The following is a 27,565-nucleotide window of genomic DNA, read 5'->3' as shown; positions in this document are numbered from 1 at the left end:
CAATTGCCATGCATTATCACATATGCAGTACTTTTTTCCTTCCTGTTAAGAAGAAAGCAAATTGTTCTTGAATCCATGTCATTATCAACACTAGAAAAATGAAGATCCATGAGGGCCTTATGTTAGGGTGCATAAATGGGAAGACCCACATTTCTTTGTGGCAAAGAAAAAATAGTCCTACAATGTTTAATATGAAAATTAAATGCATTTATTTTGAAAAATTACAACTTAAGGTTCAATAATGAAACTGTCTGGTTTTACTCATTTTTATTATTGGCATGACCCCTTTAAGGTTTTGAGTTTGCAATTCCTATGCTAAAACACTTCAACTGATAAATTAAGTCTCAGGACTGCACTAACTGGGGGACTATTTAGATATACAGAGGGATCTAATTTCATGCACTTGTATTGAAAAAGAAAAAAAAAACTCCAATAATACTTTATTTAGAATACTTGTGTTATAAAACATTGAGACTTAAAAATTTTTGTTTCACTTTCTCAATTCTATCGTTTTGCTTTTAATTCCAGGATTGTAAGTGGAAAATGTATATGGAGATAGATGGGGATGAAATTGCAATAACCTACATAAAAGATGTAACGTTTAATGTTAACCTACCTGATGCAGAGATTTTAAAGATGACAAAGGTAAGGTTCTATTTACGGCTTAAAAGCTTTTTTGAATTCTCAGATATCAAACAAAGCCATTAAAATACCCCAGCAGTGTGCTTTTGTGCTTGTCTATGCTCACATAAGCTCAGCCTCAGGCTGGCTGTTGAAAGGCACATTTTATTTAGCAGATTGAGATCATAGTAGTTTTTTGTTAAAATTCCTCTTCTGCTGTTTGAACTGAAAAGCACTGCAAAAGGTTTTGTTTAATTTTTTCATGTTCTTCCTCATTTCTTTATGCTTATTCTGTCATTTATTAAGGGAAAGAAAATGCTAATGATGAAAATATTTATCTCAAACTTTAGGTCATTTCAAACTTGAAAAACTTGTAAAGAGAAAAGCTATCATGGTTGTGTCTAATTTCTTGAAGGACTGCGATAATGTTAGGCATGAGGCCCATGTTGAAGTCTTGATAGCTTCTTTGCGTTCATACCTAGGGATTCCTTGAGTGGTCAGAGAGGAACATCTTACTACTTTGGGAGTAATTAAAACACTGAAGAAAGGCTTACCGAAATGCTTAGCTTGCTCCTGAAAATGGAAAAAGAGCAATTCTGTTCCAATCATCCTGAAAAAATATGTATGAGACTTCAATTGTCCACGGTCAACAAATTCAGATAAAAAGCCATGATGTCAAGAAGATGGTCACCCAAAACCTCACCTAAGTCACTAGCTAGTAAACTAGAGACTGTGTGTTTGGTTTCAGTGAAGGAAATGGATCTTGGAGCAAAGAAGAACCTGGGTAGAAAGACAAGTAGGGAAGTGATGAGATTCTTCAAAGCCACAACATTAGACTTGTAAATGTGTTCTCTTCACAGGCTTAAGATTGCTAAACACCCAAGTCCTTTTAATTTACAAGTGGATTCATCAAGTAGATTGATTTGATATTCATTGTTGGATTCCCCCATATAACTGGGAGTTATTCCAATGGTGTTATTTATCTGTAAAGGTTATGATTTGGTTTTAACTTTCTCTTATTTTGTTGGGTCATTATGTTTTGATATCTTAAAGACTGGAAAGACATTTTCTGCACCTGTGATATCTCAGCAGCAGTTGTTCATTACTTCAGGGTAATTTAGAAGCAAGACCAAGTCATTGCTTGCCAACAGAAGGCAGTTGCTCCTGGCAAAAATAATAGGGTGGGAGCTGTAAAACCGAATACAGGTGTTTCTGCCCTAACACCATAGCTGCATTCCTGAGAAACCACATTTTCTAAAGCAAAATCACACACCAAAATTCTCAGAGCTTACAGAAAAGATAGGATTGAAGCAGATCTCTAAAAACCCTTTTTAACCAGAACACCGACAGAAACAATAACAATCTGAATTAGAACAACAGCAACAAAAAACTAGCCAGTTAAATCTCATTAGTATTTGCTTTGTATCAAGAATTGCAGCCAATGGTTCCTTCTCAGTTTTAAACTGAGGGGCAGGACAGGTTCACTTCTGATAGAGACCATTTTTATCTGGATTAACAATATGACCTACAGCATTGGCTTCTTCAGTAATCTCTTGTTTTAATACAGTGGGACAATATCTCCATGGTTTCTTCATTTGCCCTTGCAGCTTCACCAGAGAGGCTCATAGAATAGAAAGCAGTATGGTTGGCAAAGCCAATAAACTGGTCTCTACTTGTGATCAAGAAAGAGCCTTCTAGGTCTTCTTATATTTTAAGGCTTCCTCTTCATAGTGAGAAAGCATTCTGCTGATGCTTCAAAGCATTAGCATGTTGCAAGCAATCATGTGTGAACCAGCATGACTTCTGCAGTAATCTATTATCCCCCTATTTACCAATTGCATTTGGGGCAACTGGCCTCCAAAACACATATATTGTAGCAGAGCAGGCGGTATGGCACTGCTCCATCCTGACTTTTGTTTTTCAGCCACCATTTGTAATGGAGAAGTGGAATACAGGAATAACAGAAAATCAGACCGTGGAGTGCACTGTCACTTATGAGGTAAGCTCCAGGCAAGGATGCTGAGGCCTTCACTCTCTGGTTCTTCATAGGTATTTATTTGCTCCCTTGGAGAGTTTAGACTGTACAGGGAGAGAAATTATTTAATCAACATGAATATGGGAAGGTAAATATAATTACTCTAATGAAGTGTTGGGGAGGAAAGGAAACAGGGTAAACTTAACTAGATGGAGATTGGAGTAGTTATTCATTCATTTACTGGTTATTGATTATCTTCTACTTGCCACATAATGGGTTAGGTGCTGGTGATACCTAACAGTAACAAAGCAGACTTTGCCTGCTTGGAGCTTAGCATTTAGAGGTAAGGGTAGATCAGTGATTCTCCTCCAGGACAGAGCACAACTTCTGCTCCCGCCCAGGGCACTAGAAGGTCTGTTAGCACAAACAGATTCCAGTGTTATGATATTTTATATGGGAAAATAGGAAACAAAAAAAAACTATACTTTTTTGTAAAGTAGGCTATAAAAATGTAATTTCATTCACTTAGCAAATGCCTACCTCCAGGCACTCTTCTGGGCATGGATGATAAAACTGTGATTAAGATACACAAGGTCTGTACTCTCTTGAAGCTGACATTCCAATGGGGGAGAGAGAGAATAAATAAGTAACAAATAAATAAATAATGTCAGAGAGGGATCCTTGGCAACTGGAAAGTAGTGTGGCTCAGGGTGTTAGACTGGGTGGCGAGGGAAGGCGTCTTCTCTGGGGAGGAGATATTGGGCAACAGAAGAGGAACAGCAGGACAAGTCCTGGAGCACAGAGTAGAAAGACAAGGCTGGAGAGGAGGGCAGAGTCATCTCAGAGAGCCTTGAGGCCTCAGTAAGGACAAGGGAAGCCAGTGGAGCCTTTTAAGCAGGAGAGAGAAATTATAATCTAATTGTGTTTTTTATTTTTTTATTTTTTTATTTTTTTAAAGATTTATTTTTATTTATTTAATTCTCCTCCCCTCCCCCGGTTGTCTGTTTTCTGTGTCTTTTTGCTGCGTCTTGTTTCTTGTTTCTTTGTCCGCTTCTGTTGTCGTCAGCGGCACGGGAAGTGTGGGCGGCGCCATTCCTGGGCAGGCTGCTCCCTCCTTCACGCTGGGCGGCTCTCCTTACGGGGCGCACTCCTTGCGCGTGGGGCTCCCCTACGCGGGGGACACCCTGCGTGGCACGGCACTCCTTGCGCGCATCAGCACTGCGCATGGGCCAGCTCCACACGGGTCAAGGAGGCCCGGGGCTTGAACCGCGGGCCTCCCATGTGGTAGACGGACGCCCTAACCACTGGGCCAAAGTCTGTTTCCCTAATTGTGTTTTTTAAAACATCAACAAGATCTGCATGGCTGGTGGTACATAGGCTTTAAAAGAGAGAGATACCTGTGGGAAGTGGCATGGGGAATATGTTTAGAATCTTGGCACACATTAAAGTATTGGTATGTATCTATCTTCAATAGGACATGCATTTCATTCATTCATTCAATTATTCATTCAAATGACATTTATTGAGGATTGCCCAAGAGCCAGGCGCTGTAAGAGGTGCTTAAACCTGTTTTATCTCATTAACGTGATGTAAGCACTGAGAGAAGGGTATTATCCTCACCTGCCGGGGAGCCCACCTCTCTTCTTATGAGTGAGATTCCCGAGAAATGGCAAAGTGTTGCATGCTCACAAAGCACACAGCCTCAACAAAAGAGGTCGCTGGTCTTGAAGAACTTGGAATCTAAGAATATTCTGGAGTCTGTTGAGGAGTTCACATTCCCCAGGAAAATCCCTCTTTTTAGTAACGGGACAGCTACAACGGTCAGATTTCATTCTGCCTACCTTAGACAACCTGGAAACACACCACTCCAAACACTTTTTACGCCTCCTCCTCATTCCTCTTCCTCTCTCTCCTCCTTCTGCCTTTTAGATTCCATGATGGCTAGACTGCTTCTGTATGTATTTGCTACTTCAAGATTTTTTTTAAATTAATTAAGATTTTTAAAAATATATATAATTAACTAATTAGAGAATTGTAGGTTTACAGAAAAATTCGTGCAGAAAGTACAGGATTCCTATATACCCCCTGACACACACACAGTTTTCCTTATTATTAACCCTTTACATTAGTGTAATAATTTTGTCACAATTGATGAAACAATATTATGATAATTATACTATTAATGATAGTCCAAATTTATAATAGGTTTCACTGTGTTGTATGGTCCTATGTGTTGTTTTTTTTTTAATTTTTATTCTAGCAATGTATATAAAACCTAAAATTTCCCTTTTTAACCACATTCAAATATATAATTTGGCGGTGTTTATTGCCACGATGTTGTGCCATCATCACCACTGTCCATTAATAAAACTTTTCCATCTTCCCAAACAGAACCTCTGTATCAAACATTAACTCCCCATTCCGTAACCCCACCCCAGCCCCAAATAAACTGTATTCTGGTTTCTGACACCATGAGTTTGCTTATTCTAATTATTTCGTATCAGTGAGCTCATACAATATATGATGCCTTCAAGATTTACCACATAGTAACGCATATCAGAAAGTCATTCCCTTTTACTGCCAAATAATATTCAAATACCACATTTTCTTTTTCCCTTCATTCATGCTGGACACTTGGATTGCTTCCATCTTTGGGCAATCGTGAATAATGCCATTATGAACATCGGTGTGACTTCAGGATTTTTTAAAACATACTTTCATAACCTTATTGAATCCTGGAGATGCTCTTTAGTCTACACTGACTTGTGACACCAGGAAACCATTATAGTTATACTGGTTATGAGTGGGGATTTTGGCAGAAGAGAATGGTGTGTCTTGGTCTGGTGTCCTCTCCTTTTTCTGACCCCTGTTTCTTAACTCTCAAGCCTATCTTGCTTTTGCCTCTGTTACACTTCACCCTGATGTAGGTAGGTAGTACCACTGGGCTACCCATATTCATCTGGTTTGGCTGGTGAACAAAGGCATTCTTGAGAAAAATGGCAGTCAGATTTTAACTTATTCAATAAAATACCTGTTTTCAAGTATTATAAACAAGAAGAGGTTATTTTCTCATTTTTCATTTCTTATTAAACAAAGAGGTAAGTTAAGAGTTGTCAAATATAATAAATTCTGGGAGAAGAGAGCCACATTTTTTATTACTAAGAATGCTATAATGCACTAAAGTATAAAGTAGTTAAAATTTTCTTTTTAACCTATTAGGATATTTAGGCAAATTGCTCAGAATATTTGACTTAATGCATTATGATAGTGTATAAAGGAATAAAAATGAAGAAACATGACAACTTGACTTTCTTTCCTTCTTATTTTATAAATGTTTCTATGTTTGGTCATGGGTTTCTTTAACAGAGTGATGTTAGAACTCCAAAGAGCACTAAACACATCCATTCAATTCAGTGGAGTAGAACAAAACCTCAGGATGAAGTGAAAGCAGTCCAACTCGCCATTCAGACACTATTCCCCAACTCAGAGAGCAACCCCGGAAGCAGGTCTAACTCAAGTAAGTTCATGTTCAAACATTGGATATGTAATAGAGTTCCAAAACTTAAATATGAAATTCTCATAGCAGGCATAAATGCCGGTCTCTAAACAGACAAAGATTTCTAACTAAATACTTCCTTCTGATATATTGAGAATATTGGTTTTATACACAGATTATATGAGGAGTAATATTATGGACTTATGATAATGTGTATATCTTAATAAATTTCAATATTTGGAGAAATATAATAAAAGATGATAATTAATGATTACATTGTGTTGGTTAAAAAATGCACATATTTTTATACATATATCTAATTTCTGAAAGTGTGCCTGCAGATAAAGATAGTAATCTTTTTCTCCTAAGACCAGCAAACGTTTCTATGAAGCCACTTCTATCATCAGGACAACATCTTGAGTCCTGAGCACTATTGGTGCATCAAAGAATAAGGATGAGGGGAAGGATGGAAGGGAACAAGAAAGTTGAAAAATAAGTACAAAGGAGGAAAGAATGGAGAAGGGAGAAAGACAGAGAAAGCATGAAAAGCATATGATAGACAGCAGTGATGGTATTACAGAAGATAGAAAGAAATCCTTTAGACATAAGGTAGAGGAAGGCCTACTGTCTTGCTACCATATTGGTCGTTACTTGGTGGAATCAGGGAAAGGGTTCTGACTCTCCACTTTATAGGTCCAGAAATGCCAATGCAACCAAGAGTTAGGCTCTGTTGGACTACCAGAGCTAACAAAATATGTGAAAGATGAATGTACAAATTACCATGCAAATTTACTACTTACCATGAAAAATTTATCTGCCAAACAAACCAGAAGTATGTGTCTTTTGATCATTGCCTTTCTTTCCCAATAGGAAAATAGCCATATCAGAGGTTCTTTGGTGGACATGGAAACAAAGCCAGGGGCTTCACTGAGCTGGCCCTTATGGCTGGTGTCAATGAGTTAGATGAACCTGACTCACATATGCTCCACTATAAGGATAGATAGATAGTTTAAATGTCCACCAGCCAGGGAGTCCAGAATCCTAGATAGTACTCAAAATCTACCAACAAATTCTTTGACAGCTTGCTGAACCTGCTGTCCTTTGTTGACACTGTTGATTGATTTGGTTATATTTTTACACAATCAATCAGAAAGTATAAACCATAGCAGTTTGCTATTGTTATGAATTCCAAAAATAGATATTGGATTATGTTTGTAATCTGGTCTGTACCTGGGCATGGTTTAGTTATGATTAGGGCTTTGATTGGACCATGTCATTAGGGCATTGAGTCCCCACCCCTTAGTGGGTGGGGACTCACAGATAAAAGGCATGACAAAGGACACAGAGTTGAGGGATTTTGATGTTGGAGTTTTGATGGTGGAGTCTGATGCTGAAGCCTTAAACTGGAGCCCCAGGAAGTAAGCACAGAGGAAAGAGAAGCCAGCCCCAGGAAGGGAAAAACCCAGGAAGCCTGAACTCGCAGACTTTGGCAGCCATCTTGCTCCAACATGTGAAAATAGACTTTGGTGAGGGAAGTAGCTTATGCTTTATGGCCTGGTATCCTAGCGCTCCTATCCCAAATAAACAGCCTTTATAAAAACCAACCAGTTTCTGGTATTTTGCATCAGCACCCCTTTGGCTGACTAATACACTGGCCAACCCAATTGGACTTGAGATTTTACCAAGACTTCATAGCCACAAATGCATTTTCAAACACATTTTAGGGCATGCTATTTCTATAACAATTAACCTATACAATAGGTATTAGTTCTCAATAACTTCCTTCTCAGGAGACCCTCGATTTATAAGTCCTATTTGCTGATTCAACAATCTTGTCTTGCATGGCCTTTAATGAAGTCTTACCATAATAACATAATATAGGATGCCTTTTACTTCTATAGGGCTTTCATAGCCATGATCCTATTGGAGCCCTGTATCACCCCCGTGAAATCTGTGGGAGTCTTCTTGTTACATCTCTGCTATATTTGTTTCTTCCACTAAAAGCGGTTTTTCTGTTTCTGAACCCACATGACACAAAATGGCTGCAAATAACTTCCAAATTTTACATTGTTCAATTCTTACCACTTTGATAGTCACCAAATAGATACTTTATCGATTCCAATTTCAAATTCCTTGTGGTAAGCCTTACTGGCGCTATTCTTTTCAAGGATTATCCTCCAGACTAACTGTCTCACCAAGCTGAAGTGTGTTGTGGAGGGGGGGCACTTCCTGGAGGTGTGGGGTGGGGAGGACACACTGTAAGATATGCTGGAGCCACATGGTCAGAGACGGGTGAAGACATTCCTAAAAGAGGGCAACGGGTAGGCAGGTGTCAAGTAGATGTCCTCTACTTCTCATAAACCTTTTAGGAAATAGCAAAATTCTCTTTCTTTAAGGGTGTGGACAGGGATGTCAGCACCCTCCTGAATCCCACTGGAATTGCTCTGGATAAACCTTTTCTCTCTGATTATCACTTCAAGAGACTGCAGGGTGAAAGTGGGTATTGATATCCTTTGGGCTTATCTTGGTTTAGCCAGTTTACCTCCCTTCCTTCCTCCTTGGATTCTTTTTTCCTGTATGCTGTGAAGACTCACCTGTAGCAGTTAAGATATATATCTTTCAGCCCCAGGTAACAGAAATCCCAACTTCAGCTGGACCAGCCACATGAAGATCACCTGGGGACTTGTTAGAAAAGCAAATTCTCAGGCTCAACCCCAGACCTATCAAACCAGAAACTCTGGGGCTAGGGACCAGCAACCTGCATTTTAATATGCCCTCCAGGCGATTCAGAGACACTCTAAGGTATGAACACCTGGCTTAGATGGTAATGAAATTTATTAGCTTCCATAACAAGAAATTCAGAGGTAGGTAGGGCAGGCTCCAGGTGCAGTAAAATAAGCCAGCTCAACCATGGGAATGAAACTTTCCTTCTTTCTACTCTGCCAAACTCAACGTGTTGGCTTTGCCTCAGGCTAGCTCTTGTGAGGCAAGGATAGGAGCCAAAACACAAGCACAGCTGAAATCCAAAGAATTAAGCTCAATACATAAAGCACATAAAAATGCTCCTGGCTTAGAGTAGCCATAAATGCAAGTTAAATTCAGAGCTGGCAGAAAATGAGATTGTATGGCAAACAGATTGGAAAGATTCAAGAGCTGGGGTTTCCTGGGCGAATGCTGCTCCTACTGGTGTTTGCTGCTCACCTTTTTCAATCAGGAGTTCCTGGGGTGAAGGGTGTGGGAGTAGAGGCTTCGGATAAAGATTTTGGCCAGGCTGGCAGAAAGGGTAGGAGCATGTGAAACAAAACTGAGGTCAATTTCCTCATCTGGGTATTATAGATAATAATATCCACTTGACAGTAATGTTGTGAGAGTAACAAAATAGCAAAAATAAAATGCTTCACCTAGGTACGTGCTCAGTATAACTGCTAGTTCCCTGCTCCTTTCCTTCTGCCTTGAGATTCTCTTTGATGATATACGTTCCAAGGAGAGAGTCAGAACTGGGCAGAAGAATTTCTTTTATAATAATCAGAAACTGGTCAAGGTGGTCCTGGTAGGAGGTAGTTTTAAAGTACAGAAATGGAGAAATAAAAAATAAAAACACAACCACCTTGGCAAGTCTGAGCTAAAAAAAGATTATGCAAGACCCTTATGTCCATCCATCCCATTTATAGCAGTACAAGTGGATATTGCCATTAAGCCAAAGAAACTGCTTTCTTTTGACTCTTTCTCTATATTTGGTATCCACTCATTGTAAGCAAAAGTAATTTTTTTCTTTAAAATCATTACAATGAAAGACATTTTATTAATAAAACACTTATGGATTCAATACATTAAGTATATTCTGAACTTTAGGAAATTGAAGTTGGTTTTCAGATAAATTTAAGTCTCAAACACTTGAGATATAGGTCTGGGCTCAAGAGATATTTGGGAGGTCTGCGGTTCAAACCCTGGGCCTCCTTGACCCATATGAAGCTGGCCCATGCACAGTGCTGATGCCCACAAGGAGTGCCCTGCCACGCAGGAGTGTCCCCACGTAGGGGAGCCCCAAGCTCAAGGAGTGCACCCCGTAAGGAGAGCTGCCCAGTGCAAAAGAAAGTGCAGCCTGCCCAGGAATGGCGCCGCACACACAGAGAGCTGACACAAGATGACGCAACTAAAAGAAACACAGATTCCCGTGCCGCTGACAACAACAGAAGCAGATGAAGAAGACGATGCAGCAAATTGACACAGAGAACAGACAACTGGGGTGGGGGAGAGGGGAGAGAAATAAATAAATAAATAAATCTTTAATTAAAAAAAGAGATTTGGAAACACAGATCTGGGATGTTCAACCTAGTGATAACAGCTAAGGCCATCTGAGTGGATAAATTCACCTGGGGAGAGAGAACACAGAGAAAGACTGTGAAAAAGACCAAGGATGGCCTTTCAGGGAACCCTAAGATGTAAGGGGCCAGAGGGAATACAGAGCCAATGGGTGAGACAGCTGTGGTATAAGTGAGAGTGGTGATGCTGAAGCTCAGTGAAGAGGCCACGGGGCTGGAAGGGGTCAGCTGGGTCGAACAACCTGGAGACGTCAGAAGAATGAGCACCAAAACCAGGCCTAGGTACCGGCAGTGGGAGAACTGGGGAAGGTCACTTCATAGTGAAAAGAGATTGAGGAGCTGGAAGCCAGAATGAATGGGCTGGGGAATGAATGGAAGTTGTGAAATTGGAGTCTGTCACTTAAAAACTACTCTTTCAAGACTTTGGCAATGAAGATGAGACAGCAGACAATGAAGCTGCATTCTTAGTGTCAGAGATTTCAGCATGTTTGTAGGTGGCACAAAGGTGGAGAGGTAGAAATTGAAGGTATAGGAGAGGAAGAGAATATATAAGGTGGTAAAATACCCCAGAGAAAGGCAAGGTGGGCACCAGTGCCCAGAAAGAGGGGTTGGCCTCGGAGAGGCACAAAGAAAATGTGTTCGGCTGTAATTTTTTAAAATTTTGCCATATTTAGTAGAGAAGGAAACTTAGGAGAAAAATTAAGTACTCTGGCAATGATACCAAAAGGAACATAGTGTGACTTAGCCATTCTTTTGTCAGCCTGGTTTTAAAACTAAGATGCTGAGTAGTCACTGTATGTGGTATTTATTATGTTCATTTCCCCATTACTCATCCTCATAAGAACACTCTCTCTGCTATCTGAAGTGTAGGAAGTATGTATAATTTTGTGGAAGGAGGAGGGAAGAGCAAGGAGGTCAGCTTTGATGAATGCTACATGCAGCTACTAACTTCCTTAAAAATGCCAAATAGCTCTGTCTTCAAGTCATTGTGAAATGCACTAAGCATTTCATAACCTAGCTCCTATTAAGAGAAAATTACTGCCCAGTTACAAGAGGCAAAATTAGACCAAAAGGAAACTTGCAAAATAGCCCTTCTGGAGAAGGTAGACATTAAGCATCTTCATCTGCTGTGATGAACTTCTCTGCCCAAACACTCCAAGATTATCTTCAAGTGCACTGACTAGGCAAGTGTTGCCTGATCAGGGACTGAAAGCCTGGAAAGGGCCCTCTCAAGGAGGTGACTCAAGAAGCTATAGCATTTCAGAGGAGTCAACATGAAGGAGAGAAGGCACTACAGTAGAATGAACCTGTGAGGCGTGTCTGGGTGAGTCACTTACCTCAGGAATGTTGTCACCTGTACAGAGGCCGTGAGGCAGGCTGCTAGCTGGCAGAAAGAAATGAGCAGGAGAAGCTCCATTTATACAAGCAGGCCAGAGGTGCTGAGAAGGCTGTGGCAGGGATGACCACCAGGGAACTTGGCAACAAAGTCAAGTCACTGAGAAAGACAGAGAAAAGAGGTATTTCATTTCTGAAAAGAGTTGGATCAAATTTCAGCTAAAAAATATTCTAATCCCAAAGTAAAATTACCTGGTTATTGAAAGACTGGCCTGTTAAATCAGCCTTCTGCAATTTACATAAAATATTTGGGTTATCTAAGAGCCTGAGAGTCTAAAATATTAAATTATATCTTTAAGATTCCTTTAAGAAACTGTGTTATCATTCTGTTTTCTCATCTCTTCATTGTAAAACAATGTATTTGGAAAATGTAATGTGCCATGGTTTTATGTAGTTAACAGATTAGTAGTTGCATGATATGAAATATTCCTATCTTACCAAAATTCTGTTTTTGGAGACAATTGACTTTACTGTTTTTAGAAGAAGCTCTTATAAACATTGTTAAATGGTAATAGTGGACCAGACAGTGAAAATCAAACATTACATTTTGGGTTACATGTAAATAGGGGAAAAGAATGTAACAAAGGTTACCAATTATACAATGCAATCACGTGCTTTGTATTTTATACAATATGTCTATTATTTTTAAATAATAAAACAATGGCCTTCATAATAAAAAAAAAAAAGAGCATAAGTGTGAGGAACCTGAACTTGCTTATTCACTGAAGCATAGCTTACTAAATGAAGTGATCCCTGTTCATTAACTTTTTTTTTTGAGGTACTGGGGATTGAACCCGGGAATGTGAGAAGCCAGCTCTTAACCATTAAGCTAAATCAGTTTCCCTAGTCATTTTCTTTTTCCTTAACTTCTTCCAATTTGTCATACCATTTCTCTTCTTTCCTCTCCTCTCCTCTTCTCTCGTTGTGTCTCTCCTCAGCCAATGGAATATCATTTCCTTTATCTCCACTCTGGGTCCTTGAGCATTTAAAAGTGTTGGTTGGCAATAGCTTTGGAAGGTGCATCTTGTTTACTAAATATGACCTTGCACACCAACACACATAAGCATCAATTTTCAGAAGTGACAACCTGGCTAAGTGGAAAGAAGATGGGATTTGGAGACAGAAGGACTTGGGATTATTGGCTGAGTGACTTCCAGCAAGTTACTTGACCTTGCTACGCTTCCATCTCTTCATTTATAAAAAAGACTATTAGTATTTAACTGAAAAGGTTATTGGGAGGGCTAAATGAGATAATGTAAGCAAAGCTCATGTAACAGTGCCAAGCACATAGCATAAACTCAGTAAGTATAAATTCCCTTATTTTAAAAAATGTATTTTATAATAAAAGAAAATGTCCTTACACCTAGCCTAGCATTTCTATGAATGGTTAATTTTAGAGCATCCCCAACAGCCGTGCATTTTCCTGAGACAGGCTTATGAATTAGGCATGCAGCCTTACTGTGGTTTCAGAGATGCTCATTTCCATTTCTTCTGCAGGTGCTGATTGCCAGTGGTTAGATACCCTGAGGCTGAGGCAGATTGCGTCCAACACTTCTTTACGGCGTTCCCAGAGCAATCCTATTCTGGGGTCCCAATTCTTCTCACACTTCGATAACCAGGATTCCTACGCTGCTGCTGTGAAGCGCACCCAGGTGCCCATTAAGTATCAGCAGATTACGCCCATAAACCAGTCCAGAAGCTCCTCTCCTACTCAGTATGGACTGACCAAAAACTTCTCTTCTCTGCATCTCAACTCCAGGGACAGTGGCTTTTCTAGTCTTGATAACTCTCTAGAAAGGGGTCGATACTCAGGTAGAAGCAGGAGCACATACAATCGTGGCAGTGTATCACTCAATTCTTCTCCTCGAGGAAGATATAGTGGGAAAAGTCAGCATTCCATTCCTGCAAGAGAAAGATACTCTGGCAAATTCTATAGAGTTTCTCAGGCAGCACTCAACATTCACCAGTCACCTGACTTGAAGAGGAGCCCAAATGAGCGCCATCAACCCAGGACCATACCAGGGATGCCTCTGCACCCTGTGACTGACTCAAGAGCCAGTGAAGAGGAGAGCAAAGTTAGCGAAGGAGGATGGACCAAAGTGGAATACCATAAGAAACCCCATAGATCCTCTTCTGCCAAGGCTAACAAAGAAAGAGCCCGAGGAAACTACCGTGGACGGAGAAACTTCTGATGAATTGAACTAAATGGATTTTTCTAAGCAGTTTTTTTTTTTAACATGTAATAGATTTTGATAATATGGTGCCTTCAGAGAGAATTAGCAACAACAGCACACACACAAAGCTCTTCCATTGTTTGGATTTGGGAAATTACTTTTCTAATTAGACTACAGCCAAACCAGGCTCAAAATTATGGATGTTGGTTACCCAGTAGTGGTATAACTAGACTTGAACATAACCGTACATGTTTTTTCCCCTGAAATAACATTTTCAGTGGTGGGGATATTACCTTAACTACTGATGTTCTGGGTATATCAGGGCCAGGACTAGGGCAAGGTAAGTAAAGGCATTCACCCTGGGTGCAAAATTTAAGAGGTGCCATAAAACTCAGAAATCAAAATAAATATATTAATGCAGTGTTTAAATAAATGAAAATTAATGCAAAAACATCTGCAATGAACAAAATATCAGAATTCTAATAAAGTCAGAATCAGTGTATTTTTTCTCAAACTCCAGTATGGCTCTGCAAGGCATTGTTACTGAACTTGTCCTTAATTTAAATTTTCAATATTTGCTTATCATGAATTTTTTGCATTAATTTTTGTAAAATAGTGCCTTAAAATATTATTTATCTTGATTACTGAGTTTTTTGGTGCCCCCTTAAATTTTGCACCCAAGGTAAATGCTTCACTTGCCACAATCTAGCTGCAGCACAGCTGTTTAGTATTTATTTTAGTGAGATATTTGTGTTTTTATTATGGTTAGAGCTGCATTGATTTGGCATGTCATTTTTAGGCAATAAAAAAGATTATTGAACTTAATGTTGATGATGGTACATCTCTTATTCATTAAGACTCTTCAGAAAGCAAAGATCTAAAATTGCCTAGGGGATTTGAGTTGTTTCCTTCCCTAAGCTCCCAGGCGCTGCTTTTGAATATCATTTTGACATTTTACCAAAGGACAAGCAGAGAGGGAAAAACAACTGTCCATAAAGGCATCTTGGGTTTTCAGAAATCTAAAATCTGAAAGAAAACAGACACAAAGCAAGATAATAACGTCACAAGCTAAAAGCCAGAGAAACTTAAAATTACCAACATCCTTGTTAGGGCAAGACAGTAAATACCAGCCTTGCAGCAAACAAGCTAGAAGCAGCTGGGGTAAAGAGGTAAAATGGTGGGGGTGGCGGAAACCGCCTACACAATTGGACTGAGGTGTGGAATCCATCTTGTGAAATTCTTGATATTTTACGAATCAAAAAGTCAGGTGGCAACAAACTCAAATGTCAAATAAATAAAAGTTACTTCAATATATTCTGAGATTCTGTTCTGCATTCACTAACCCTGAATATCAAGTGCCCTTTGCCCTACAAAGGATTCTTAATGCCCTGTAAAAATCCAAATGGCACAAGGGTAATTCTGTGGGTTGAGTATTCTTTTAATAGAAACCAGTGATCAGAGTACGTGCGTATGTTCCCAGAGTAGCTGCCCTGTTATAATACTGTGCTTAGGGCCGAGAGGCAAACCGTATTACAGGCTGGATGATACAGTCTAAAACAATTTAGGTAGCATTAACTTTGAGATGATAGGAAATGGCCTTTGTTTACGAAGGAAGCTGCCATTACCTAAACATGGATTCGACAACTTGATTTTATAGAAGTCTAATTTTTTCGTTATCTATATTTACAAGCACAAGCAATGGGAAATGGTGAAATTAGATTGCAACATTCTCTCTTCCATCAAGGGTAACCAACTTTTCCTAAGGTTTGAAGCTCCACTGTGATCCTTTCTCACGAAACTTGTTTCACCTAAGGTCTGTTTTCAATTATTTTCCCCATTGCCCTGTGTTCATGTTTAAATTTAAAGAAAAGTAGACTAATACAGAAAAAGAAAAAGAAAAAGAAAAGCTGCGTTAGAGAATCCAAGTTGGTAGTAAAATGGCTTAATGATCTCAGCCCTATTCGGTATTTAGGTGACCAGTATAAAACTGGTCAGTTGGTAATATCTCATGAAAAAATACTTCACAGCATCATGCTCCCAGTCAAAATCAAAATAAGACCGTCTGCTTCTAAAGGAATAATAAGGTTGGATGGTCTTTTTCAGTCTCTCTCTCTCTCTCTTCACCAAAAGTTGCTTGCCAGGTTGGAAGATAAATATATGTCAAGAACAGGGTAGGGATTAACAGTTTTTCCCCAAAATAAATCAGTTGCCAGTAATGAGAGAACTGTATTCATTGCAAGAATCTGAGATTAATGGGGGAAAAAAGGACATTTTAGGAGAAAAAAAAAGTCATAATAGGGATAAATCAAGAAAGTCTGTCTTGGACTGGGCACCTCTAAATGTGGGGATTTGGTGGGCCCTTAGATAGGCTTCTGATGTAGTCTGGAACTGCTAAATCCATATTGCTACCATACAAGCAGTCCTTACCCCAGGCTTAGACCAGACAAAGCAGTATGTTTTGCTCCTTCCACAAAGTCATCTGATTAGCAATACAATAGACTCACCCTGAATAATCAAATAACCAGAATATGTAAAAGAGAACCAGATTTGATTTATTCAAAGGCTACTTTAGAAATAAATATAAACTATCAATTGTTTTCAACTGCTTCATGAAAATATCATTTGATAGCTCTTAAAAATAATAAAAATTATACAACTGCAAGCAAGACAGTTTCACACCCCCCCCAAAATAATAATAAAAATTAAACTGCCATGTTTAAAACTGTTCACAGCAAAATTTAGAACAATAAAATCTGACCTAAAAAAACTAGATCAAGAAACAATGGCCACAAAGGAAAATCTACAGTGACAGAAAATGGATGACAAAAATATGCATGAAAGGAAATTGATCTATCAAATCTTTGTAGATTTGTAAAATTTTAAATGGAAAAGAACTGATCCCTTGGAAAATATCAGTACAAGAAAAAATTTAATGTGAAAATGAGAAACAATTTTATTATGATTGAAAATTAATCAAGAAATAAATTAGCATATAATATTCATTCCATGAAAACTTCTTGAAAAAAAATTGTTCCTCGATATATACTTATGAGCAAAACATTTATCCATAAATATAGTGAAAATGCCCTAGGGTCAAAAACAGCAAGGTCAGAATGTCCACTAGTTCAAAATGGCAGGGCCAAAATATCCTGGACTTAAGAACATTCTGATTTAAGTGCAAATTTTCCAATCCAGAGGCACCGAAAGATTTTATAAGCCTTGTAAGTACCTTCTCTATAATTTATCATTTCAGTGATGCCACCCTCAACAAGTTGGTACAATCAAATTACAGTATGCTTTTGAAACCTTGGCTCTCAGAAACTGCTTGGTTATAAAATGTCATGATTGGGTTGTGCCAACTTGTTCAGGAGGCAGCATCATTAGAACTTTAAATTATAGGGACCGTACTTAGGAGGCTTTTAACATCCCTTGGCATCATTGTTAACTCCAGTTAAGCCAGGTTGTCCCCAGGGGGTTATATCATGAGCCCTGGACCCAGCTCCTTACTCCCAGCAGTGGCTTGGAGTTATATACTCCAGAAAAACATGTTCTTAATCTTAATTCATTCCTATGGGTATGAGCCCATTGTAAATAGGACATTTTGAAGTTGTTCTTTTTAGTTGAGGGAAGGCCAACTAAATCAGGATCCTAATCCTATTACTGGAGGCATTATAGAAAAAGACAGGGAGAGAAAGCCATGTGAAGCCAGAAGCCAGAAGTCAGTGGAGCCTGAAGAGAAAGAAGAGGAAATTGCCATGTGAAGGAAAAGACAAGGAACCCCAAGGACTGCGGACAGCCACCATCTTCAGGGAGAAAGCATCATGTTGCTGACACCTCATTTTGGGGCTTCTCTTAGATGCAAAACTGTGAGCCAAAAAATACCTGTTGTTAAGTCAACCCATTGTATGGTATTTTCTTTAGCAGCCACGAAACTAAAACACCATTTGCCTTTACTGGAACTGATTTATGAGATAGTCAAAGAGGAATAAGTTGACAAATCAATGGTCCACATTATCAAGCATTTAGGATAGCAGGTCTTGTCCTTTCCCTATTACTAATATGAGTAGGCCAAATAATGCAAGAGAGTTAAAGAATGAAGAAGACTTGTGACTTCATGGTTCATTCAAAACTAAAATTGCGATTTTGTTTCCTATAACCAATGTTCCATTTACTCAACTGTGCAGAAGAAATTCCTTCCTTACCATCTACATGAAGCTTAATCAGGTTTTAAGGCCCCATTGAAATCCTAAGTTCCTAAAGTTCTCCCCCATAGTTCATTATCAAACACTCCTTCGCACCATTACTTAACCCTTGGTTCTCCACTCCCTTGAAGGTGCTCTGTGAGAACAGTACAGTGATCTCAACACTTGACAATAAAAGAAATAAGTGGACTTACTGATATTCTACTGTGGAACTATTGTGATTAGTAATGGAAGAAATTGCACTGATGTGGAGAAAGTGGCCATGGTAGCTGCTAAGGGTAGGGAGAAGGAAGAAGAGATATGATGTGGGGGCATTTTCAGGACTTGGAGTTGTCCTGGGTGGTACTGCAGGGACACATGCTGGACATTGTAAGTCCTGCCATGGCCCACTAGGTGGGCTAAGGGAGAGTGTAAACTACAGTGTAAACCACTATCCATATGGTATAGCAGTGCTCCAAAATGTATTCACCAAATGCAGTGAATGTGCCACGATGATGAAAGAGGTTGTTGATGTGGGAGGTGTGGGGTGAGAGGGGTGGGGGGCATATGGGACCTCATATTTTTTTAATGTAACATTAAAAAAAAAAATAGAGAAGGAAAAAAATTTTTGCAAATTCTGGCAAAATAGTTCCTTATAAATAGACTTGATGCTTATGTGAAACAAAGAAATTTCATTGAATAAAATTAAATGCTTAAATATTTTTAAAAGACAAAGAAATAAGATTAACATCGGAAAATTAATCTATGGAATGACCACCAAACCTGTCATAGCTCCTTTGCCTGAAAAGCATATCTATAAATCAGACTGGAGATATGAAGCAATCCACAGAGAGCAGGAGTTTTTTAGAGGCAGAGGGAGGGTTAGGAGGTGTCGGTGGAAACAACTAGAGCTGGTTGGCCTTGGAAGCATAGAACAAGGAGCTCTACAAAGAAAAAGACTAGTCTTACTCTCCTAGTAAGGCCTTCATGCAGGGCAGAGCCTGCTCAATCCCAGGTGGTGGGTGATATTGTCCAGCAGAGCCCCTGTAAACTGATTTGAGAATCCACCAGCCTGAGATATAGAAACCTAGGGTGGAGATGGTCAGATCATCAGGTTCCTGTTTTACCTCTTCTGCCTTACCTTTTGCCACATCCTACACCAAAGCAATCAAGAGAACACACTGCAGCAGCACTGAATTAGCTTCCATATTCTTATGCCTTCCATCCTTTGCATTTGTATTAGTCAGGGTTCTCCAGAGAAACAGAACTGACAGGAAGTATACGTATATGAGTATCATGAGTTTTACTGTATGAATTTGCATATATAGGGACTGGCAAGTTCAGATTCTGTAGGGCAGGCTGCAAGTTGGAAAATCCAATGAAGCTATCAATGAATTTGAAAATTCAGTCAGGAGAGGAAAGCAACTGTGACTCAATCAGTTGGGTTCCCATCTACCCATATGGGAGGCCCTGGGTTTGCATCCTGGGGCCTCCGTCTGAAGGCAGGCTCACCCACATGCCACAGAGTGCTGCTGGTCTGCAAGCACTGTGGAGAGCCAACTCAGCAAGATGACACAACGAAAGGGAGATAAGCAAAAGCACAGAAGAGCGCGCAGTGAATGGACACAGGGAGCAGACAGCAAACAAGCCATAAACGGGGGGATAAATAAAATAATAAATACAGACACAGAAGAATGCACAGCAAATGGACATAGAGAGCAGACAGCAAGCAAAAAGCCACAAGGTGGGGTGGGGATTAGAAAAAAAAATTCGGCTAGGAGAAGCTAGCTGCCTGAAGTAAAGATAAAAATTCTTCTTTCTGCCTACTGAAATCATTTCTCCCTTAAGACCTTCAGCTGACTGGACAAGACTTCTCTCTTCTTTCCCAACAACGGACTCCATAGCCTAGCTAAGCTGACAAACGAACTTAGCCATAACAGCGTTCTACCCATCCCACCACCCCTGCGTTGTCTGGCTAAGCCATCCTTCAGCTTACTACTAAGACATCACTACTTCCAGGAAACCTTCCCTGATCCCCAGTCCTGGGTTAGGCCTTCCTTATGTGTTCACATAAAACCTTTCTGTTACTTGATCATAATTTGTCTCCTTTTGTTGTAATTGCCCCAAAGTTTGCTTATCTATATGCTTCACTAGACCCTAAATCTTGTGACAGTAGGGACTGTGATTATCTTGATCACCAGTGAAGCTCCAACACAGAGTAGGTACTCCATATATTTGCTGAGTGAATGGATAAATTGATTAATTTATTAATCAGACTATCAAACCATCAAATCATCTAAGTTCTCCTTATTCAAATTCTATGCTCATTAAGTGTCCTTAACAGGAATCACCAATCCACTTGACAACAGTGTATTTCTAGTGTCAAAATTATTGTCATTCTAATTTTATACATCAGTATCTTGTGAGCTTTGTCATGTGAGTTGGTCCCTGAGCACAACTCTGGGACACATCAAGTGTCTGGGTTTATCATTGAGGGCAGATTCCGAGTATGCCAAAGTCCTCAAAGGGAAAGGCCAACCTATCTTTCCCAAGAAACTGTTCCATGCATCACTATGCTCATTTTCAATTTTGAATTTCAACCCCTAGCATAGGATAATAAATGCAGGTTCTCAATAAATGCTTGTCACAAGAAGAAAAAAGAATAGAAATACTGGGTATGTTTTTAAGAAAAATCCACACACAGTCATCATTTTGGACATTTATGGCAATTGTACTATATGGCATTTCTTTCCAGAAGCCCAAAGTCCTGTTTTATTAGTGAATATAAATTGTTCCTGATCCTGGTGGCCTCCATGATCCTGCTGTGACTGCTTCTAAAAGTACTGGAAGTCTGACCTGGCAGTTTTCCTTTCTTTTACCCCAAGGCGCCAAGCACACTGATTAGTTGCCAGATGATGCCTGTTCTGGCTGAGATTGGGGGGAGGCTTTGTGTTGGTATAGGAACAATTTGAGATCCGTCAGCTGGTTGTGGCTGATTATCAAGATGTCCAAACTGGTTCCTTTGCTATGTGTAAGCAATTTAATTTTGTGCCTAATTTTAATCTGCAATGTACTGTATGTCTGCATCTGCTGTGATAAAGCATTCATTAGCATTTAAAGGGGAGCTGATGGTATTGATCACTCTTATTAAAATAAAAAACAATCATGTGGCAGTAACTGATGAGCATTCTCTTCAACCATTGAAGTCACAGCCAAAGTTTATGTACTCAAAACACCAGCAGGAACAGAAAATGGGATATTCAAACAGTGATATTAAATGGCATCTGTTGTTCACATTTATGGATTGCCAAGCCACCACCCCCGCCCCCGCTCCCCTACACTCCAGCCCCCCACTAGCTTCTCAGATTATGAGCTTCTTGAAGGTAGGAAGCTTTATTTATTCCTGAATTTCTTCCACCTGGCACAATGCCTGGCATAGAAGATGTTCTCAATAAATTTTCTAATGAGTGAATAAATGTAGGAAGGAAGGTAAAATAACCAAACACATGCCATATAAACACTCACCAGAACCATAATTTTCTTATAGACATTGTAATAGCTATGCATTACAATCACCCCACATCTTACAAATCACCCCACATCTTAGTGGCTTAAAATAACAATAAGCATTTACTATCTCACACTCAGTTTTTGTGGGTCAGGAATTCAGGAGGGGCTTGGCTGAGTAATTCTGGCTTGGGTTTCTAATGAAGTGGCAGTCAAGATGTTAGATGGGGAAACGGACTTTGGCCCAGTGGTTAGGGCGTCCGTCTACCATATGGGAGGTCCGCGGTTCAAACCCCGGGCCTCCTTGACCCGTGTGGAGCTGGCCATGCGCAGTGCCGATGCGCGCAAGGAGTGCCGTGCCACGCAAGGGTGTCCCCCGCGTGGGGGAGCCCCACGCGCAAGGAGTGCGCCCGTGAGGAAAGCCGCCCAGCGTGAAAAAGAAAGAGCAGCCTGCCCAGGAATGGCGCCGCCCACACTTCCCGTGCCGCTGACGACAACAGAAGCGGACAAAGAAACAAGAGGCAGCGAATAGACACCAAGAACAGACAACCAGGGGAGGGGGGGAAATTAAATAAATAAAAAAAAAAAAAAAAAAAAAGATGTTAGATGGAGCTATGGTCACCTGAAGGCTTGATGGGGGCTGGAAGATCTGCTTCCAAGGTGCTTCTCTCACATCATGCTGGTTGTTGGTACGAGGATCTCTGATCCTCCCCATGTGGATCTTTCCACATGTATAAGTGTCCTCATGGCATGGTGGCTGGCTTCCCCCAGAGAGTGATCCAAGGAGAGAGGGTGAGGTGAAAGCCACGATGTTTTTTGTCACACACAGTGAATTCTGAGGGTCCCACTGGGTACATAGGTCAGCCCTGTTCAGTGTAATAGTGGACTACACAGTGTGTGACTACCAGGAGGCAAGTATCACCAGGAGGCCATCTTGGACACAGACACCACAGACACCAAACCTCTGTACTTCCCAGTTGTTGTAAATTGTTGTCTTCTTTTTGAGCTTTTGACTTTTCCTGCAATGTAAAATTTCAACATAGTTCACTTGAGTGTCAGAGCAGGAAGGCATCTTGAAGACCATCTACAGAATTCTACACCTTCATTTTATTGATGAAGAAACTGAAACCTGTATGGATGAAGTGACTTTGGTGGTCACTCAGCCAGTTGCCGGCAAAGGCAATGCTCAAGGTGAGTACTGCAGTCACTCAACCCAGGCCCCTTTCCTACTCTGGTCTCATTGAATCTCATGCTCTATGAAGTGTTTCACCACATGGGAAATTAGTGTTCATGAGGCCTGTCAGCTGTAAGTAGACACTTATTTTATTTTGGCACAGTTGAATCTCTTTGGCTCTCCATAGGTATTGGGAGGGTCTTTTGAATTAGTAGGTATGACCAAATGCTCCTAAAATCAAAGCATTAAAGGCAACCACCTTTCCTCTTTCTTTCATCAGGCCAGTGTTGGTCTCCTCTGTATTTCATGGTTCTGTACAGCAGCATTTGTTTTATGGAATAAATATCTCTAGTAAAATTGTCTGTAAAATAGATTTAATGCTCAGTTCAGTTGAACAAACCTATCATGTGCTGGGCTCTGGTCCTGTGTTTTCTCTGATTTCCATTGTTTATTCAGAAACAAGATTCATATTTCCCTTTAGTATGAATTGGAGGTTTGGAAAGAAGGGACTTGATGCATAAAACAAAAGAAAAAACAAAACACACATATTTTGTAGGGCAGGGATAATTCTTTCCCCATTCCTTTGCCAGTTCTTTGACTCCTTCTGCATATTGCTCCACTCATTCCCCTTCCTCTGAGTGGAATCTTTTCATCCTTGCCTAGGGAACCTGTGGCTCTGAACTTGAACTTCTCAGGACTTAGCTTACCCAATTAGTCTAAAAAATTCTAAATTTCACTGGGTTCCTACATTTAATTTGACATCCTCAATTTTTTTTTAATCTTAAGTCAAGGCCATTACAGGAAATCACTGTCTAATTTTATCAAAGGGTCAAAATGAGTTACTAAAAATGAGAGAGATGTCTATTAATTCAATACTAGATGGCTAACTTTTCAGAAATCTTTTCTTTCTTAAACTCCAGGAAACTCAAAAGGAAAACTACAGCAATGACACCTGCTTGTTTTACTGTAATTTCACTGTAAGAAACAGAGACACATTCTAACTAGTTCAAACATTTACTGTAAATGTCATATAAAGGGTAATATACAAATAGCAATTATGATCAGAGTTAACATTTATTAAGAGCACACTATGTGCTAAGCATGATTATAAGCACTTTTCACATTTAATCTTTACACCAACTCCGTGAAATCAATTCTATTATCTCCATGTTATAGTTGAGAAAATTGAAGCATAGAGACATTCATGGTTTGTCCAGGGTAATCCAATAAGTGGAACTGTAATAGTGTTGGACCCCACAAAGACTGGAACTACAGGACAGTATACAGGACAGTATTTGAGGTGGCTCTTGGAGCTTCCATGGGGGTTGCTGGATGCTTGCCAATAGCTCCAACATTAATGTGACTCATCCCCACATGGCTGCAGCTTTCTAAGCCACCACCAACTGATGTGTACTGCTCTTCCTCCTTCAGCCTGCACCCATAGGGCTTTCTCTCCTTGATATTACCTTATGAACGTTGAGTTGCAGTTCCTAGCTTTAATTGGTAAGTTGCTTCCATATATCTTGTTTCAAAGTCCCAAAAGAGAGAAGGTTGACTTGGTCAAGGTCATATTTTTGAAACAAATGTAAGAGGTTGCCCAGCAGACCCTAGATTGGAGAGGCGCCCACACCGGTCTCATGAGCTGTGGCCTATGGAGAGGAGTGTGGGGATGGCTTGTGATACAAAGCATGGCCATCGAGGCTGCCAAGGCTCATAGGTGCAATAATTTCTCTTAGAATGGGATAAAGGCATATCTTTCCAGCACATGGTTAGTCTCTAGTGAATAATTTACAGTTTGTTGGAAAGGCATATTCGAGCAGATTTGCTGAATGTATCAAGTTGATTTTATGTAGCATTAATAAGGACTGTACTAGGGAAATGGACATGGCTCAACTGATAGAGCATCTGCCTACCACATGGAGGGTCCAGAGTTCAATACCCAGGGCCTCCTGACCCATGTGGTAAGCTGGCCCATGCACAGTGCTGCCACGCACAAGGAGTGCCATGCTATGTAGGGGCGCCCCCGCATAGGGATGCCCCACGTGCAAGGAGTGTGCCCGTAAGGAGAGCCACCCTGCATGAAGAAAAAGGGCACCCTGCCCAGGAGTGGCGTTGCACACATGGAGAGCTGATACAGCAAGATGACGCAACAAAAAAGAGACGCAGTTTCCCAGTGCTACCTGACGACGCGAGCAGACGCAGAAGGAAACACAGTGAATGGACACAGAGAGCAGACAAAACAGGGTGGGAAGGGGAGAGAGATAAATTAACTAAATAAATCTTAAAAAAAAAAAACTATTAGAAAATTATGCAGATAAAAACCTTTGCTTTTTAAAAAAGATTATATTGAATAATTTTATATACCAAAGTGTAATCAATTTAAACCGACATTAAATTTAGCACCTACTCGGAGTTAAGTACCATCAGGGAAAAGCTTCATAAGAGTAGGAAATAAAGTTTGTAGAATTTGAAAGCTAGGAAGGACTCAAGGATTACCTAGCTCAGTGTTCCTCAAACCGGGGTCAGATGTATTCTAAAGATCACACATTTTTAAAGAAAATTTTCAAGTTTTGTGTTTTTATTCCAATAATAATCTAAAAACTTAGCAAGAGGATATTCTGGATCACCTGTTAGGACACCTCAAACCTGTGTAGTGCTATGCAATTTCAGTGTTTGAGTCTGTTTTTGTTGATGCTAAATAGTACCAACATTAATTTTGGTAGACTAGTATAAAAGAGGAAAGTCAAATGCACATTGAATGCATTTATGCTAAAACTCACCTCATACATACAAACTGCTTAGTTTCCCAGCAGTTCAAAGACAAATGGAGACAGAACTGAGTGGGTAAAGGCTCTAAATTCATGATGGGAATAGCAACTTGGCTTCAAAAAATATTCTTCACATCCAATTAATGTCCTTAATGTTTATTTCATTTATATTTAGTTTGTCAATTTGTTTGGATTGTATAGTTGAACAACTATAAGATAAGAGGTTTGTGCTTTTTTGGGGGGGGTGGTTGTTTATTTTTAAGTAACATCATATTCAAAACAAGTCAGTCAATACTGGGAGAATGTAATAAATCTTTCCCTTTAAAAAGATGTCACATATTACTTAAGTTTGAGGAATACTTATCTAGGTCATCCACACTAATTTTCAGATGGAAGTTGCAAGGTTCTGAAATGTAAAGAAATCTGGGCACTTCTTAGCATAGGGACTGTGATGAAGCCACCCTGAGAAGACAGAACTTGGAGCCTCTGTTACCTGTACTGAAGGCAAGTGAATGCCCGAGGTAACAGGTGACAAAGCAAGACTGGCTTTTTAGGCTAGTATTCTCTTAGGCTTCGTCCAAGGAGGCTTTCAATCCTCACCTACCCAGATTACCTAATGGAAGGCATTTTCTGACATCTTTTTCCTGCTTTTTTTTCCTCTCCCATTCTCCGTAGTAATAACAATATCTGCAAGTTCACTATAGTTTACTCTGTGCCAAGTGCTTTTTTTATAGTGCTATTTTTTTTTTAAGATTTATTTTATTTATTTATCTCTCCCCAACCCCTCATTGTTTGCACTTGCCAGGTCTGTCTTCTTTGCTTAGGAGGCACCGGGAACCAAACCCAGGACCTATGATGTGGGAGGGAGGCACCTAATTGCTTGAGCCACCTCTGTTCCCTGCTTTGTTGCGTCTGTCATTATGTTTTTCTTCTTGTATCATCATCTTGTTGCATCAGCTTGCCATGCCTTCCTGTTGTACCAGCTCGCTGTCTTCTTTAGGAGGTATTGGGAACCGAACCAGGGACCTCCCGTGTGGTAGACGGGAGCTCAATCATTTGAGGCACATCCACTTCCCAAAATGCTTTATAAATATTAACTTGTTTAATGTTTAAATTCCCCAGATCCTGAATTGTCCTTTGTTTTGTTTGCCCTTTTGTTTTCCATATGCCTTTGTCTTGCCAAAGGAGTTTCTTCAGCCAGGCAGTCTGCTCAGTGTTCCTGAAGGGTGTGCGTCTTCAACCTGAGGCAAGCTGTTGTATCTATTTTGGGAGACCTGAATTAATGATACCTGTCTAGACCTCACCTTGAGAGTTTATTGTTGTCTTTAAAGAGAGACAGTTCATTTTGCTGGATATTTAACTATGGTAATTTGGTTCTCAAAAAAGTTTCTGTTTACATGATAGTAGAAGTCTTTGTATTTTGCAGTGCTCTACTGTGGGCCGCATTTTCCTTAGACAGATTCCCTGAAAGAAAACACCCTTCCTCTTCTCCCCTCAATCCATCAATTTTTTGTAGACAGGTTTTTCAAATATCCACAGGAAAAATAACAAATGTAATAATGCTCTTCCTTTAGGCAGTACCTGATACCCAAGCCACAAATACTGTGCCCCATAAACTGCAAGGCCACAGCACTAACCATCATTATCTCTGTTCAACAAGGGTGAAAATATTTCCCCTGTATCATTAGGCAAATCTAAAGTGCTGTCCAAATTTCACTGCAGAAGGTCTTAAGTTTAGGGTTTCATTCAAAGCTTCGTGGCCCCATTCACAATATTGCCATTGCAAGACTGATTGCAATCACAGCTACAGAAAAATATGAATGAACGTTCTATTCAACATGTGGGAACTTAGTAAGATTCTGAGCTAGGTCCCGGTGTTACAGAAAGAAGGCACTGGGATTCCCCTGAGTGGGAATGGGAAAGAACTGCATTAACTTGTATTTTATTATAAC

At 39.9% G+C, this 27,565-nt stretch overlaps 1 protein-coding gene across 3 annotated transcripts in view; it reads left to right on the top strand.

Moving 5' to 3' along the window:
- Window positions 1–14,808, top strand: part of MAP3K20 (mitogen-activated protein kinase kinase kinase 20) — a 213,110-nt gene extending 198,302 nt beyond the window's left edge. For all 3 annotated transcript variants that reach the window (XM_004476783.5, XM_004476782.5, XM_071216293.1), the window contains exons 17-20: window positions 529–645; window positions 2,546–2,620; window positions 5,963–6,113; window positions 13,307–14,808. In XM_004476783.5, the coding sequence (XP_004476840.1) occupies window positions 529–645; window positions 2,546–2,620; window positions 5,963–6,113; window positions 13,307–14,001 (1,038 nt within the window). In that variant the 3' untranslated portion in view covers window positions 14,002–14,808. The remainder of the gene's footprint in view (window positions 1–528; window positions 646–2,545; window positions 2,621–5,962; window positions 6,114–13,306) is intronic.
- Window positions 14,809–27,565: the final 12,757 nt, after the last annotated feature.

The sequence above is a fragment of the Dasypus novemcinctus genome, chromosome 7, assembly GCF_030445035.2.
Source record: "Dasypus novemcinctus isolate mDasNov1 chromosome 7, mDasNov1.1.hap2, whole genome shotgun sequence".
Classification (NCBI taxonomy): domain Eukaryota; kingdom Metazoa; phylum Chordata; class Mammalia; order Cingulata; family Dasypodidae; genus Dasypus; species Dasypus novemcinctus.
This window is presented reverse-complemented; position numbering and strand designations above follow the sequence as displayed.